The 16344-nt window shown below is 44.9% G+C and overlaps 1 protein-coding gene across 2 annotated transcripts in view; it reads left to right on the forward strand.

Moving 5' to 3' along the window:
- Positions 1–15838, forward strand: part of nrip1b (nuclear receptor interacting protein 1b) — a 37691-nt gene extending 21853 nt beyond the window's left edge. For both annotated transcript variants that reach the window (XM_031755852.2, XM_031755853.2), the window contains exon 2: positions 9491–15838. In XM_031755852.2, the coding sequence (XP_031611712.1) occupies positions 9953–13555 (3603 nt within the window). In that variant the 5' untranslated portion in view covers positions 9491–9952 and the 3' untranslated portion in view covers positions 13556–15838. The remainder of the gene's footprint in view (positions 1–9490) is intronic.
- Positions 15839–16344: the final 506 nt, after the last annotated feature.

The raw sequence follows: 16344 nt of genomic DNA on the forward strand, positions 1-16344 counted from the left end.
ACATCGTTTCAGTTAGTTTGCCTCCCTTTAGTCTAGTTTTCCATTTGTATTTCTAAAATGATTTTTTTTTTTCACATTTAGTTGTGTTTAAATGTAATATTCTTGATCCACAGCTGTAGAAATCCAGCTGGAGTTGCATTTCAAACTTTCTTTTCTGTTCACGTGTCCTAAAATCAGTCTGAATGTGCAGCGAAACAGATTTGTGTTGGCGGCCTGAATAAAGCTGAATAGTTTGTCTAATTAAACCAGATATGCAAAAGGATATAGATATTCAGTGTTAGATGTGTATAATTTTTCTTTTTTCCCCCCTTAGCCCAGTGCATGCGTTCCACTATGAAATTTAAATTCCAAGCCAATTACACCAATCTGTTCAGCCTGTCAGTGGCATTCACTGTGCTGTCAATACTGAGCAGGCATTGCAAGTATGTTTATATTCTCCGTGTGTAATAGGCAGGGCCCAAATCATGAACTCTCCAATCACTGACAGAATGTGACCAATAAAAGTTGATTAAGCCAAATTGACCTGATGCATATATTTAAGAGGACCCAGTATAAAAACAGGAAAGCACGGCCTTCATTCATTTGGGCAAAATCGCTAAAATTAGAAACGTCCTGTCTAAAACAGTTGATGCATTTATTACTTCTATTTTAATTCATTATTATAAGGCTGCTCTGAAAACCCTTCAGTTGAACCATGTACCATATTATCCTAACAGAGCACTTTGCTTTCAAATTGTATTCTTACTTTTGGTTTCAAAAGTAGAATGGGATGTAGACTCTCCCCTCTACTGTGGAACGAAGTCTGAGTTTGGTTTCGAGAGACAGACGCTCTCTCTGCTTATAGTTACTGCTGGATCGGGTGATCCTGAGCCATTAGTTATGCTGCAATAGGCCTGGGCTGCTGGGGGCTTCCCATCATGCACCGTGTTTCATCTTAACTCATCTCCTTTCACTCCCTGCTTGTTTTTCAACAGTACTGTATTTAGTCATCAGCAAATATTAAAATCTGCTTCTTTCTCCCATAGTATTTTTTTTTCTCCCTCCCTTTACCCTCAAGCTTCATGGCAGATGGCCCCGCCCCTCCCTGAGCCTGGTTCTGCCAGATGTTTCTTCCTGTTAAAACTGAGTTTTTCCTTCCCACTGTTGCAAAGTGCTTGCTTATAGGTGGTCATGTGACTGAGATTCGTTAGCTTACAATATAAAGCACTTTGGGCCACATGTTGTTGTGCATTGGCGCTATATAAATAAAATTGAATTGATTTAGGGAGTTCTATTATTAAAGTTGTTTATTTCACTAGTATATGAATAGTTTATTTTCCAAACACTCTACTCAATAAACATGGCTTGTGTCAACTCTATTGTGGGATATTTATGTAAATATAAACCTGAAAAATATTTTGTACTCCAACATTAGAAATTAGTTCCTAACTAGGGCAGCTCACAAGTCCTGGACAGGCAGAGGGCAGCTCAGGCAGGGCCTCGCTGCTTCTTTATTCTAGCACTCAAGTGACCCTGCTGTAGTTAGTAAGTAGTGCAGCCCACTGCTTAGACTCACCGGTGAGGGGAAGGCTTAAATATAAGGAGAAGGTCAAGCTAAATAAAGTTTGTTTTGCCCTGGTGTCTATAGGATATGGATTTATCTACAGCTCAGCAGAGATCATGAGGATCTTGGCACACATCTAGAAAAAGGTCTTATAGCAGGGAGTTTGTTGCACAGTTTAACACTAGCTTGCTGCTACATTTAAAAGACTGCATTTTATCTAATGTGTTTTTGTCATTTGTATAATATTTTGCAGTAAAATCATATGGGGGTTTTCATTATTGATGAAACGCTAAATGGGAAAGGATTGTTAAAAATAAGAAATCTCCTTTTGCTTTTTTTTGTCTGTCAACCCGAAACTATCTAATTTCTTTCCAAATCGTTAGTTAAGAAAAAAAATCTTTAAAATAATTTCTCACTTGGTTAACCTGACGGCGCATGTATGAAGTTGGATTGATCATTTATCTGATTTGAACCAGACAAAGTTCAGGTGACTGTGCGTAGTTAAGTCTCCTAAAAGAGATTTAAAATCACAACACTTTCAGTTTCTGTTTAAAGGTTTTAAAAGTGAGAGTGAGTCGCAGGTGTGCTGCACACCATCTATCTCCAGTAGTGCAAACACGTTTTTCCTGCTGTGTGTTAAATATGAAAAATATCCCGGCCTCATTCTTGTCTGAAGTTCACATCTAAGCATTTTAAAGAAAAGCTTTACTGCCACTGTTCTGTCGAAATTTAAAACGAATGTCCTCATGTGGGTCTGATTTTTCTCAGAAACAAAAATTAGGTAAAAAAAGGAAAAAAAATCAGGTAATTCTTTGTTTTTACATTCATCAGGTCCCAATCAGCCCAAATAGCAAAGAGAAGTTAAAAATGCATGACCTGAGTTCAGGTCTTAGGAGGTTAATGCAACAGATGCAACAAGTCGGCAATAATATTTTGCTCATTTTATATAAATGATTTATTTCAGGGATGGAAGCCTTTCAAATGAGTTTGTGCGTTGGCTGTAAAGCTGTATGTGTGTCCTAAAAGTCAGAGCAGATGGGCATGTATGGGCTGTCAGCAGTCTCTCCTCTCTTCTGTGATATTTAGTTTTCCAACCATCTTTGTCATCTTTTCTTCAATATTAGTCCATCTCACAACTGCAAAGTAGCGCCACCACGTTATTGTCATCATCTTTCAGCCCTGTTGTTGCCTGTGCCTACAAACAGGTAGTGACCGTGTCATTTAGAGCTCAGTGTTTTCTTTTTCCAGCAAAAATATGTCCTATCAAATTATGGTGATATCAACACATTCTACCAGTATATAAATTATTCAGTATGAAACGTGCTTTATTTTGGCTCAGTGGAACATTTAACGTTATCTAGGACACCTGATTTTTTTTTAAAAACGGCTTTTTAGAATTTCCAAATGAAACTGCAGCAGCCTTTGCCCATAGGGCAGTGTTGGCAAGTATGCCTTTATAATCTCCAGTGTAATTGATCGGGGTTATCTCGGCTTAGAAATTGGTTAAAATCCGTTCTCTCGGTGTTTTGCTTGAAAAGAAATCACACGCGGACTGTAACACAAGTTTAAATAGCTGAGGTTGTGTGTCCGCAGCTTATAATTGAGGTTTCTCCAGGTTGTGTAACAAAAGATTGCACGGTGGCACAAGGTCCTTTGAGGTTGCAGGATGGCAAGCATACAGCAGCTTGTTTCCATCAGTGTTATCTAAAGCTCTTGCCTGGTATATTTAAAGTATAGTTACCTTTTTAAGTTATTAACTGTCTTCGACGCCTTACTGTCCCTTTGTAATTTCAGCCACAACGAAATATATACAAACTGATTATCACATTACAAAGTTGCACATAAACGTGGTTCATTTGTTTATGTTAAACTTGGATGTTGCTCCCGGGTGTGAAAAATGAAACCCTTGTCAGCGTCTGAAGCCTCCACTTTTCTCTAGTGGTCAGCAGGAATGCTACTTTTTATATTTCCGAAAACAGTTTGCTCCTGTGGGGTCCGTGCTGTGGAGTGGATCTGTTTTTGTGGTTGCCTCAGCTCTAGCCGTGTGAGCACCGGTCAGGCTTTAAGGCCAGGTGTAGGACTAATCTTATTGAAATCTCTTGCTCATTGGCTTGCGCTCAGCTCTGCCCTGCCAAGTGGATTGGTGCTGCTTGAGAGGTTTTTCTCAGAAAAAAGGTTGCGCATAATTGTTTTATACTTTATTGGGTTAAATGTGTCTAATTGATTTAAAAGATACCCTTAATTGTGGAACTTTGAATAGCCCTGCATTCTTGCTGATCTAGAGGAAAAACAAAAAAAGAAGTTGTGTTTTTGATGATTCTAATGGAATGTCCCTTCACAGGCCATTATGCCCTGCGATATCGTTCTCCGGCTTCACTCGGAGCAAGCATTAGGATGATTTAAAAACTAGAAAGTAGGTCAATGGGAGCATTATGAAAGGCAGAATGATAGCAGAGATGTGTCCTCTTCTTTTTCTGTCACTTAGACCTCTGTCACACACTATAATACTCCAAACCATCCTATATCACTTACAGTAAAAGAAAAAAGAAGCAGGACTCTCTTTAACCCAATAAAGCCAGACATCTTGCTGACTCATAGCACCAGCCTTCTTAGGGATGATGCCAAGGATATTATGGAAATGATCCATTAAAGGCCAAGGTTTTTTAGCTGGTTTTATCCAGCTTTCAGGGCAGTCTGACAGTGGGACATTTGATCTCAATTGCAAAGTGACTGCAGTCTGTTTCAAGGGCCTAGCTCTGCCTTTTGGTGAGCTGGCCGTGGGGCAATCAGCTGTTCCTATTTCCAGCGACAGTGTTTACAAATGGAAAATGTGTGTTGTTTCGGGAGGGAAATGAGCACCATTTCAGACAGGCGATGTAAGCAGAAGATTACCTCGGAGCCCAATAGAAACGAATCAGGTATAGATTGATGGCAGCCACGGCTCATTAACAAGGAATGTGTGTGAGTGTGTTTAATTGATGCACTAATTCTCAGCCACTCAGGAAATGGCCCTTGGGTGGGTCTTCCAAATGGCACACAAATATTTACTATGGACGCAAACACTTTGGTAAGCACATCCACGCGAGCCTGGGCATGTAAGGTAAAGAGTGTCCGACGCTGTGATACAGTGCAGGGATGCACAGGCTAGTTTGGCTAGCTGCTCAGCTGGGCTATGAAGTGCTTGGATGACTCATCAGCATGCATGAATTCCTCTATCCTGTCTCTCTCTCAACCCTAAGAACTCTTTGTACTGATGAAGTTAAATTCCGCCCCCGCTCCTCATCCAAGGCCAGATGCAGGCTGAGAAGTTTAGCACTCTGGTCCCATTTTCTGAAATGTCCCCCGCACACTCTGAGTAGGATGTTCCAGCAGGCAACCTGTGCTGCTTAAGTCAAGAAATCTGACTTTCCTGCACTCCCGTATCGCGTTTCCTCTGTGTGGGGTGCATCCATGGGTTTGAGCGCGCTCACACGGGGGGTGTGTGCGGGCTATGCATGACTTGTTTGGTCAATGCATCCTAAGAAGTGGGTCAGTATGCCCTAGTTCTCATTGTGTGGGTGTGCGTGTTTCTGTGTATTGTGTTTCAGTGTTATTTTGTCCCGATTGACTTATCTGCAAAAGCATTTTCTTGCTCTAGCTCTCCCGCTGTTCAGTAGCATGTTTATCCTCTTGTTTACCTTTCTCAAGGTGAACACGAGCTTTTTAATTCAACTTTCCTCTCGTGGACTCGTTCGCTTGCGGAAGGCTCGGAGCAACTGCATTTGGTCAGGTAGCTTATGTTTTGTCTTATTTAATCATGTCAGGCCATATTGAATTTACAAATAGCGGTCACGCTGCATGTGTAAGTGAGCTACCCTGTTGAGTATGTGCAGCAGGGCTGGGCTGCAGATTACATGATATAATAGTGTTTAGGCATTGCCTCTCCTTTTAAATTCCTTTAACCTTGACTCCCCTTTAATGCAGGGAGAACACATCTGCCAGGCTGGTGTCAGACATTAGTAATACACACCGCTCAGGCAGCATTGTCACTTTTTATTAACGCCCAGAGCTTTGCATGGACACCAGCTGTTGCATCAAGTGGAAAAGCCTTGGCGGCATGGATGACCTTGACTTTAACTGCCGCTCCTTTGGCTCTTACCCCCGTTTTAATTCTTTTGTTTGGTCTCATACATTTTAAATGGCTTAAGTGGATTACCATTGCTGACGATGAAGGTCGTTTAGAAACTCGCTTTTTTTAAAGATTGGGAAAGGGGAAAAACACTGGATTACCAAGAAGTGTGTTTGTTTGTTCCTGGTGGCGGTGGTGGAGGAAGTGTAATCTGGGGGTTAGGGGAGGAGAGCGAAGCTCACGTTTTGTCACTTAATCCGAGATATCTGCATCGACACGTTCAGTCGACCTTCTGGTGCCACCGAGAGTGCAGTGACCTTTCCTGTTCAGAGTGTCTTTTAAGTACCAGAGGAGTGAAACGGAGAGAGAAATAGATGAAGAGTCAACCAGCCAAGGGATGATGAAGCCTCGCCCCCATCCCCATCATTTGCCCTCCCCCGCGCATGTACGTGGCTGACTGTAGGGGTAAAAATCATTTTAGAATGGTGCCTGCTCTGTCATTGGCTGACATTGTCAAGGATAATGGATAATCACCACAGAAACCATACAGCAGCTCATCGGTGCTGTGGGAGGAGGGGGTGGAGGTCAGGCATTTTGGGTGCCACCACCAATGAGATGACATGTTAACAGATGTGTAAGGTCATTTTCAATGTATACACCAGGGGAGAGCATGTAAAAGTAATGCACGCATTGTGAAAGCGGAGAGGAAGAGGGTCGTGTGCTTTAGGGGCTCAGGATGGAGGACAGCTTTGCCTATATTAAGGTCCTTTATTTGTTAACAGAGCCGTGTCACTGAGCAGAACGCATTTTCCCGTGCCCTTCCCATGGCAGGGCTTTTTGACACCGGCTCTGTCATTAAATGCATCTCGAGAGCCTGAAGGGCCTCGCTTTTGTTTCAAGTAATTTGTGCTTTATGTGATGCAGTGAATGCAGCAGCTTGTATATATACTGCTATAGTGCAGTGTCAGTGTGTCCCCGTGCTACCTTGTCTGCTCTGTATAGAAGTGTCTTTGGGCAAAAACATAGACAAGGTCAACTGTAATTCCAAAGGTTCATTGCCACCAGCAGAGATTAACAGAATTCCCTGTGTTAAAACTGTCAGTGCTCTTTTTGTTTCCCTTTCTCTCACTGTGGGGCTGACTCCCAGCATATTAGTAATGCTGCCAGGCTGTGTGGAAGGTAAACATGTGGACATGTTTACTGTGCCCATCAAACGTGTCTTTACAGGCCGTTCTATTATGATTGTGCTAAGCAGGCTGGCAGGAAAATAGTCTAATCCTGAGCATCTAAGATTAGCATGACAACAGACGTCAGATGGCCCAGTGTGACCAGGTTGGCTTTTGTTGTTGTCAGATTTAGGTCACCAGCTTAAAGATGGCCTTGAACTGTAATTGACGCTGATGGGCCAGTCTCAGTTAAGTTATTCAGTTCTATGCAGTGCCCCCGCAAACAGTCTAATCAACCTATTGCAGACCTTTGGTATGAAAAGGTCTTTTTAAATTGCCAAGCTGATTGTTTTCCTACTGCTGCTCAGACTTACTTGCTCACTGATCATCTTAAATCCAGCGTCTAATCCCAGCTCACTTCCAAGGTGGCATTAAAAGTGCCACCTTGTTGCCCTTACTGTCATGACAACCTGTGGACCTTGGCCCCGAGGATGGATTTCAGGCTGATTAGAAGCCTGCCACCTTGTTGTTTCTGGCCCTCGCCGTTGCCCTCTGTGTGAAATATTCAGCCCGGTGACTGTGTGGTGGGTTGCCATGGCCTTTCGTCATAATCACTGGCTGCTGTCCTGTCGTGTGACCCGCTATGTCGGTCCACTCAGCGGACACCAAAGGTGAGGACGGCATCGGGAAAGGACACGGACAGCAGCTGAGACGAGGTGGAAACTGTATTAATTAACCTTTACGGGATGCGGCCAGGACTGTCGGCGGTGCCCTGTATCCACGGAAACCACGCTGACAGGGTTCAGAGCAGAGGTCTCCCAGAGCAGCACTGCTGACACTGTCATGGCAACTGGCACAATGTTCACCCCAGTGTCACTGGCTCTGCCCTCCTGACAGTGGTGTGGTGTGACAGGTGCACCTGAACCTTAAGCCACCCCTACCCAATAATATAGACGTGCTCGACAGTTAAGTGCACCTTGTCTGTTATATCCTTGATGCAGCTCTGCTCTGTTTATGTGCGCTGCACTGTAAACCTCCCAAAATTTGCAGAACAGTTAGAATAGTAAGAGTTGAGCTTACTATTATAAAGCTGACTTTTATAAGCTGATTATAAAAGTCAAATGTTTTCAGAATGTAAATGTTGTCTCATAGTTCATATGACTTATTTAGTCTCTTTTTTATTCGTTTAATTGTTAAAAAGTGGTGTAGCACTGTAATTCTATTACTTTAGGTATGCACGAGCAATGTAACTCATTACATGCTACAATCAAAGGGAATTAAATGACAATTACTGATGCAGAACAAGAATGATTCTCCGCTCTTGTTCTGCATGTGAAAGATACTGAAATTCATTACAAATATTATTTTTTTCACACTGAAGAGAGTGAAAAATTGTTATCAATGATGGGAAGTGACGCCACAACCTGCTTCACTTGTGGCTCTACAGCTAAAACACAACCTGAACAATTTACAGTAGATTTAAAAGAAAGAAAACATGGCTAAATGCACAAAATGAATAAAGACGTACAACTATAAAATCTGCTATAGGGAGAAAATGTCACACAAGCTCACAAAAACAAGTTCACAGTGCACAATGTGTGAACCTTTGAGTTTATTTGGGTAATACTGTGGCGTGATGGTTAGCGCTGTTGCCTCAGAGCTAAACGGTCCCAAGGTTTCCCGCCTTTCTGTGTGGAGCTGTGCATGTTCTCCCCATGTTTGCGCAGGTTCTCTCCAGGTACTCTGGCTTCCTCCCACAGTCCAAAGACATGCAGTTAGTGGGGTTAGATTAACTGGTGATTCTAAATTGCCCCTAGGTGTGAATGTGAGTGTGAATGGTTGTCTGTTTTTCTGCTAGCCCTGTGGCAGACCTGTCTGTACCCTGCCTCTTGCCCCCTGGCAGCTGGGACCCTGATTTGGAGAAGTGAATGGATGGATTATTTGTAGCTCACATCACTCCTCCCATAAGTCAAGTTACTTCTGGTTTTGCACTTCTGATTAAAGGAAAAAGAATCGGGGTCAAAAACGCTAAGCCCAGCTGGCCAGGTGTTAATAAAGATAACGCAGCAGTAAGATTATACATGCGTGTATATGTGCCTCCGTGAACACATTTGTTCCTGTGTCTAGGCATGAACGCTTAAAGGCTTACTAGTGTGCATGTGACACGGGGAGCGGGTGGGTGGCTCATGCTTTATGTAGTCCAAGGTTTGTGTCGTGTGCGATGCTGCTCAAGTGCATAAGGAGCAGGGGGCGGTGGGGGTGGTGGGGATAATCCACTGAAATGACAAGCTGCATAAGGAATTATTCACAGCTCTCACAAGGCCCTTTGCTTTTGAAAGACATTGCTGCGAGGGGCTTACTGCTCGAGACCTGAATGTTTTCAAGGTAGTGGGCCTGAATTTTCAATTTGGATCCAATCAGGCCTAATCTACATTTGTCGTCTGTTTGGTGGCTGTGAGGGGAGAGTGCAGAGAGGAGAAGGAGCCGTGTGCAGTCAATCTGAAATGTTGCTAAGTAACAGAGATGGCAGACAAGGTGGTGAAATGAATGTGATATAGTGCTGTGTAAATCCCTGCTTCTCACACAGTTTCTCCCTTTTTCTCTTTTTTCTCCCCCCCACTCTACCCAACCTTCTCCTCCTCCCTCTTTTCTGTCTCTCGCTCACTGCCATAGGTCCCCCCCATGTGAGATCTGCAAAGCTGAAAGGCACCACTGACAGAACCACAGCCAGGCCATAGGACAGACATCCCAAACATCCACAGCCACGGAATGTGTCAACATCTTTGTGGTGAAATCCCGCTGACTCCTCAGTTGCTTTTCACATAAGCCTCAAGCTGGGCCTTCTGGGATCCTGCGGCGTTTAAAGTCATACAGCAATGCCTGGGAGGCCTACCTGCCCCGGATTGTCTCCAGCCATGGTTGCTGTTTTAACACAGTGCTGACTGTGCCCACTACAGAGAGGATCACATCCATCTAGTGCATCCACCCCTCCCCTCTGCCGTACACTGACTCGGTGAAATACCCTGCCCGCTTTTTGGTATTTAGGAAGTACATGCCACTGTCAACCAGATGACCTAGTGGACATATTTCCCAGTAAGAAGTGCTGAGCCATACGAGGGGATCCTAGTATTGAACATGACTCATGGGGAGGAGCCTGGCCCTGAGACACACAAGGATTCAGCTGTTCTAACTTATCTGGAAGGTTTACTGATGCATCCAGTGGTGGCCGGGCCTGGGGCCACGGCAAGTGGGAGGTCTGAGGCTGCCCACAGCAATCAGGAGCAGGGTGATAAGGTGGGTGGGCCTTTCCAACTGCCCAACCATGGCCCCACAGCTCCCAAGGGTGGAACCAATGGGCCCACGCTGGGTTCTTCTCAGCACCTCAAGAAAGCCCGTTTACTGCGCTCGGGAGCTTGGAATGATCCAGGGAACCAGCGAATGAGCTCACCCCCAGCGGAGCTGAATGGCCAAGCGGGAGGGATGCAGAATGGAGCACTAGAGGGATCTCCTCATGCTGGAGAGAGCACCCTGCTGGCGTCACTGCTTCAGTCATTTAGCTCACGACTTCAGAGCGTGGCGATGTCTCAGCACTCTAATAAACCCCCAAGTGAGTGTTCGTCTCCATCCAAGGCGCCACCGGCAGACAAAGAGCCACTACCTGTGTATGGGACCGCTTCAAGCCGCTTAAAGGGCCTGATGAGAAAGAGCAAACTTCAGAATCATAGCAACACACCTTACAGTCGTCGTGGACACAGCCAGGACAGACCCCCAGAGTCACCTCGCTCAGCACACAGTGCCACGCCTCCTGCTGCTCCTACAGCTGCAGATTCAGTTTCCTGTGCAGAGCGACTCAAGGCAGTGGCTAACATGGTGAAAATACGCTCTAGTCCGGCGCCTTCACCTAAGCCCAGTGTCGCCTGCAGTCAGCTGGCCCTGCTGCTGTCCAGCGAAGCCCATCTGCAGCAGTATTCCAGGGAGCATGCGCTCAAAGCACAGCTCTCTGGAAGATCAGCCAGCGAAAGACTAGCTGCCATGGCAAACCAGCAGCACAACCAGGACAAAAGGCCACCTAGTCTGCCCGGAGCTCCAGACACGCTAAGCTCCTTAACAACCCAAAATGGAATGACAACAACCACCACAGTAACGACAACACTCCCTCGAATGGCCCTGTCAAATCCACAGAGCCCCTCTTTGCTGCGTGGCCACAGCCAAAGCTCCCCACCCACTCCCCCACGTGCTCCAAGCCACACTCACAGCCAGCCACCTCGGGAGAAACGAGGCTTTGACTCGCGTCCAGCCCGCCCACCCCAGACATGTAGTAGCTTGCTGCTGCTGCTGCTGAACAATCACAACAACCAGAAGCAGCTGACCAAGAATGGGCATTTGGAGGACAGCTGTGGCATTCTGCCACCAAGTGGCTCCTCTTCAGTCACCTCAGACAGCGAATGCTCCACCCAGGAGCGGAGCCTGACCAAGGACAGCAGCGATGCTGAGAGCTCCTACTCAAGTTGCTCTCCCATTGACCTCTCCATGAGAAGCCGTGTCAGTATGCAAGATGGAGGGCTCAAAACAGTTCCCTCTTCCTCCACCTCTTTCACCTCTACCCTCTCTACTTCCACCCCAGGTGCATTCTCTCCTCAAGCTTCTGCTCAGCCCTCCACCACAACTTTATCTCCATCTTCTACTGTTGTCTCCTCTGTTTCCACCTCTATTTCTTCATCTTCCTCTTCCTGTATCTCTACCTCTTCCCTGGACAAACTCACAGAATCTTTAATAAACAAGTGGAAGCCAGAGCCATCAGGATCAAAGGTGTCCAAGGGCAAGGACCCTGAAATGAGCCCAGACCTAAAGTCCCACCCTAAGGTCACACTCATGCAGCTTCTTCTTGAGCGCAGAAATAATGAGATGGTTAAGAAAAATGTAGGTAACCAAGATTCACCTCTTGATGTAACTGTAGCCACCATGTCTCGAAACCAGCCAAAAGGACTGGTACCTTGGGAAGAGGCGAGGACAAAAAGCCCTATAGATAGGTCTGTAGCTCCAGCTCAGCCCCTCTACTCACTTGGCCGTGACCCAAGCGGTGCTCTGTCCCCATATTCCTACCCTTCCCCCAACGTCCAATCCAGCCCACTGGATTTGTGTAAATCTAAAACCTTCCCTGCTGAGAAGGCCTCAGAGCCCGCCTTCAGTGCTAGTAAACTGTTACAGAATCTGGCTCAGTGTGGGACAGCTTCTTCCCCACCCACCCCCACTGGTAAAGGGCTGGGCCAGGAGCACGATGCCAGCAGGCCCCTTGCCCTTTTGGAAAGACTCAATGCTCCAATCGGCAGGACCACCACCACCACTCCACTCTCTGATGGAGCCTCAGGTAGTGGCACACCCTTCAGTAGGAAGGAAGCTTCTCCTCCTTCATCACAGATTGAGAACCTTCTGGAAAGGCGCACCGTGCTGCAGCTCCTTCTAGGAACAAACTCAGCTACAGTGACGGTGAGCCGCAAAGACAGGCCTAGTGGCAGTGGCAGGAGGAGTGTGGAGGCAGCAGGGGGATGCAGTGAGAAGAACCCTGGTGCTCACGTCACCTGCGACAGCTCCAATGGCCCCCCTCTGGATGTAAAGGTCAAATCGGAGCTCATGGAGGACGTGGGACCATCCTCTGCCATGTCTGAGGACGTGATTGGCAGAAAGAGGCTGAGTTGCTATGAGAAGAATAGCCTCGTCTCAGATTCCCAGCAGGACTTAAAGGCTGAACCGCGGCCTGCAGAGGTCATAGCAAAATATGGCCTCCTCAGCCAGTTGCTTAAACAACAGACTGCTACCTACTATACCAGTGCTGCTATGCAGGCTGACACACAGCCCAGACAGGTTAAAGAGGAACAGAGGGAGTATCCGAGCCCGAGCCCTAAGAAGCGGCGGCTCTGTTCAGATCGGACTGATAATTTGAGTAACATCAGCTCTCCTAGAGCAGTGGACAGTGGTGACACAAATATTTTTGCCTCCTCTGCTGTTCCGGTAGAGCCTGAGCAGCAGAGGACTCTAAAGGAAGAAGAGGTTCCTCCAAAGAGCCCACCGAGTGAAACCCTTACGCGAGAGAGCCGGGGCTTCAATGTGCTCAAACAGCTGCTGCTCTCCGACAACTGCCTAAAGGAGCTGTCCCAGCAGCCCCGGGGGGCGCCCAGTCCCTCCGTCCTCCAGACCAACGGCAAGGCCAACGGTAGCATTCTCACTCAGCCTGCCCAAAATCACAGCTTCCTCCAACTGCCCAGCTGGCATCCCCACGGTTCCCTCAACTCAGGGTTTCCAAGTAATCTCAGACCACTGCCCACCCCTCCTCCAGGTGACAGTTCTCTGCGCTCCCCTTGGAGTCGCCACCCGTCCCCGTGGCCCATCACTCAAAAACGGGAGACGCCTACTTTAGTCAAACAGGAGCCTGAGAGCCCCGTGCGGTGGAGTAGTCAAGAGAACGAAGAGGAGGACGAGGGTTGTGACTCAAACCCAGACTCTCCACGGCTCTCGCGGTCCAACCCTATCCTATATTACATGCTGCAGAAGGGCAGCATCCAGCTAAGGAAGGAGGTGAGAGATCAGGCAGAGGGAGCCCATTCTGTGGTCAGAGTTAAAGAAGAGCCTATCAGTGACATGCATGCCTATGAACGCAGCCTGAGCTCTACCCCTCAATCACCCGCCCACAATGACAAGCACAGCCATGAGAGCCAGGGGCTGAGCCAGTCGTCTGAGTAGAACTTGTATCAACTGCAGAAAAATAGAAATGGAAAGAAATTCACTGACTCTGTTTGTTTTTCATTTTTTGAATGACTTGCCAAATTGGTCTGATGAGACAAATGACAAAGAATGCAAACTGAATGATTTTTTTTTTTTTCAGGTGGCATAGAGCAAATTCAGATGCACTTCTGCATCGCTTTTTCGATTTTTAAATAGTGAGGTCATGGAACGGTACAAAACAGCTGTATCTTAGCAGAATGCCACAAAAGCCAAAACTGTGCATCAGTCACAGTTCAAACCTTCCCATCACTGATTGTCATGCACTACATTTTGTACTACATTTTGTTAATTACGGAGCCCTCCTTTATTATTATTTTTTTTTTACACTTTCTTACTATTTGAACTGTACACATATCACTACTCCAAGTCCTCCTGTTGCCTGCCATAAAACATTTAGAAAGAACATTTCAAGCAACATCCATTATTGATGACTCTAAAAATGTTAGTGCTCAGTTCAGTGGACATTTATTTATTTTCTCCATCAGAACATTTCCAGATAGACAGAGTCCCATCAATTTTAGATAAGGTTCCAAATAGTCACGGCGGTCTATTACAACAGTGTCCGTGTTAAAGTCATTCAGAGGACCTCAAAAACGGCATTCGGCGAAGATCCCGCCGCGACGAATGCTTTGTTCCTCGGGATTCACAGTGTGGCACAATTACCAGTGGAGAAGGAATATATCGTTGGCGCTTTAAACGGTCACAACTCATTGTTTTCGCTTTTATTTGAAGTGCGTGTTTTGAGGCCAATATTCGACAGTGCAAATTCAGGGCACTATGTTTGCAGATTGAGCCGTTTGGAGCAGATGGGTCAACAGAGCGAGCGCGGCGCTTACAGTTGAGCAACTGCGTGTAAGCAGGTTTCTAGAGCAACAGTTAAAAGGCAGTGTGTGAGAAACTTATCTTGCGACCCTGGTTAAACCCAAGGCACTTTTCTTCATGCACACAGAAACTTTTGAGTGTGAAGCACATGGCTTTTTCCTTTTCATTTCACTTTAAAGGAGTACCCAGACTTTGCACTATCGAGTCCTTGGAGTCCTTTTCAGAATCATTTAATGGCATGTGATAATAAAAAAGAAAAAACAGTCAGTATTGTTATCTGTTGAGAATTTGACAGTTTGTGATTTTTTTCCTTTATTTCTTCACTATTGTGGTTTATAGATTTTTTTTATTGTTATTATTATTTGTTTGTGGCAGTCTCTAACTCATAAAATGTCAAAAGAATTGCATGATAATAAAGAGAAGACCACAGGTACATCTTTGTTTTGAAAGCAGCTGGATGTGTGTACCTGCCCCCAGCAATCACCAAGACCTTTTGGTGTCTTGAGGGATATCTGGTTGATCTAGCTCCTTATTTTTGGATCGTACTGTACTCTTTTCAGTTGATCTCACATACTGCTTTATCGATTTTAGTCTCGTGATCTTTTTACTACATATAAAGTATGTCTCTTCAATTATTAATACATTTTCACAATGGTTAAATATATTTGTGTAAATAGTACTTTCAGTATGAAAGATGACTATTTTGTAATGTTTAAGAAAAGATATTACCCTAGTTTTTAATGCCCTGATATGTAAATATGAATTATATGCGTACAAGTGTACATACAAAGGCCGAGGATGCTATGCCCATCGTTTTTCTTTTTTCTTTGTTTTTTTTCTTTTGGTTGGTTTGTTCTCTGCATGTGTCTCTATGTGGTAAATGATAATCTATCCTGCGCTGTGTTGTGTAATAATGTCTGACTTTCCTCACTGCTGCCTGTTGCATGCAGACGCATGGGAACTACCTGTGTATCCCTACTGGTGATGGGGGAAAATGTCAAGTCTTAAAATAGGTCTTTTATATCACAGAGAGAGAGAGAGGCTGGTTTAGAATATGAACAGTCCCTAAATAACCACAGACTGTTGAGCAAGTTGATTTAAAAAAAAATGTGTGGAAAAATAAATGTGCATTGAATATTTTTGTGATTATTCTTTTCTGTTACTGGTTAACAAAGCTCTGTGGAAGAGTTTGGGGATCTAGTTGGGGGATTGACGTACAATCATAGATCTGCATTGTGCATCTAAGAAATACATTTGTAGCAGCAAATATATATATATAAATATATATATTAAAAAAAGGATGTTTCATTTTTTTCATGTGAAGACCTGAAACATTATTTCATTTTTTTATGTTTTCATTTTTGGTGTTCATTTGCACTGATATCTGAAAAATAAAGGACTAAAATGCATGACCTAGTATGAATGTGTTCCTCTCTTTCCAGCAGTGTGCTGGGACAAATGTCGGGACGGGACTGTTTACTCATTTGTAGCGCCCCTCTTCTTTTAACAAAGTCAAATAGTGAATGTGTAGAAGCTGAGGAGACCAGAGGCTGAACTGATGGAGGCGTGCTGTCCTATACTGTTCCAGCAGATCAACAGTGCGGTCTTTTTTCTCATGATGCACAAAATGTTTTCAGTTTCAGGGCAGGCCAGTTCACCTGTGATCTTCTACTATGTTGCTGGTGGAATTGTGTATCTGAAAAATGCAAGGCCTTTTCATTGAGCCTCATTTACTAAGCTTACATTGTGATTTATTAATATTTTCATACCTGAATTTTTTGTACTTTAGAAACAACTTTAAAAGTCTTTCTGACCATGTATACAAACAGATGATAGCCTGTTTGCCTTTAAATTTGAATACTACTACTACTAATAATAATAACACTACAATGGGGAAAAAAGAACATATGTAAATGACATATAGC

Source organism: Oreochromis aureus, linkage group 10, assembly GCF_013358895.1.
Source record: "Oreochromis aureus strain Israel breed Guangdong linkage group 10, ZZ_aureus, whole genome shotgun sequence".
In the NCBI taxonomy this organism is placed as follows: domain Eukaryota; kingdom Metazoa; phylum Chordata; class Actinopteri; order Cichliformes; family Cichlidae; genus Oreochromis; species Oreochromis aureus.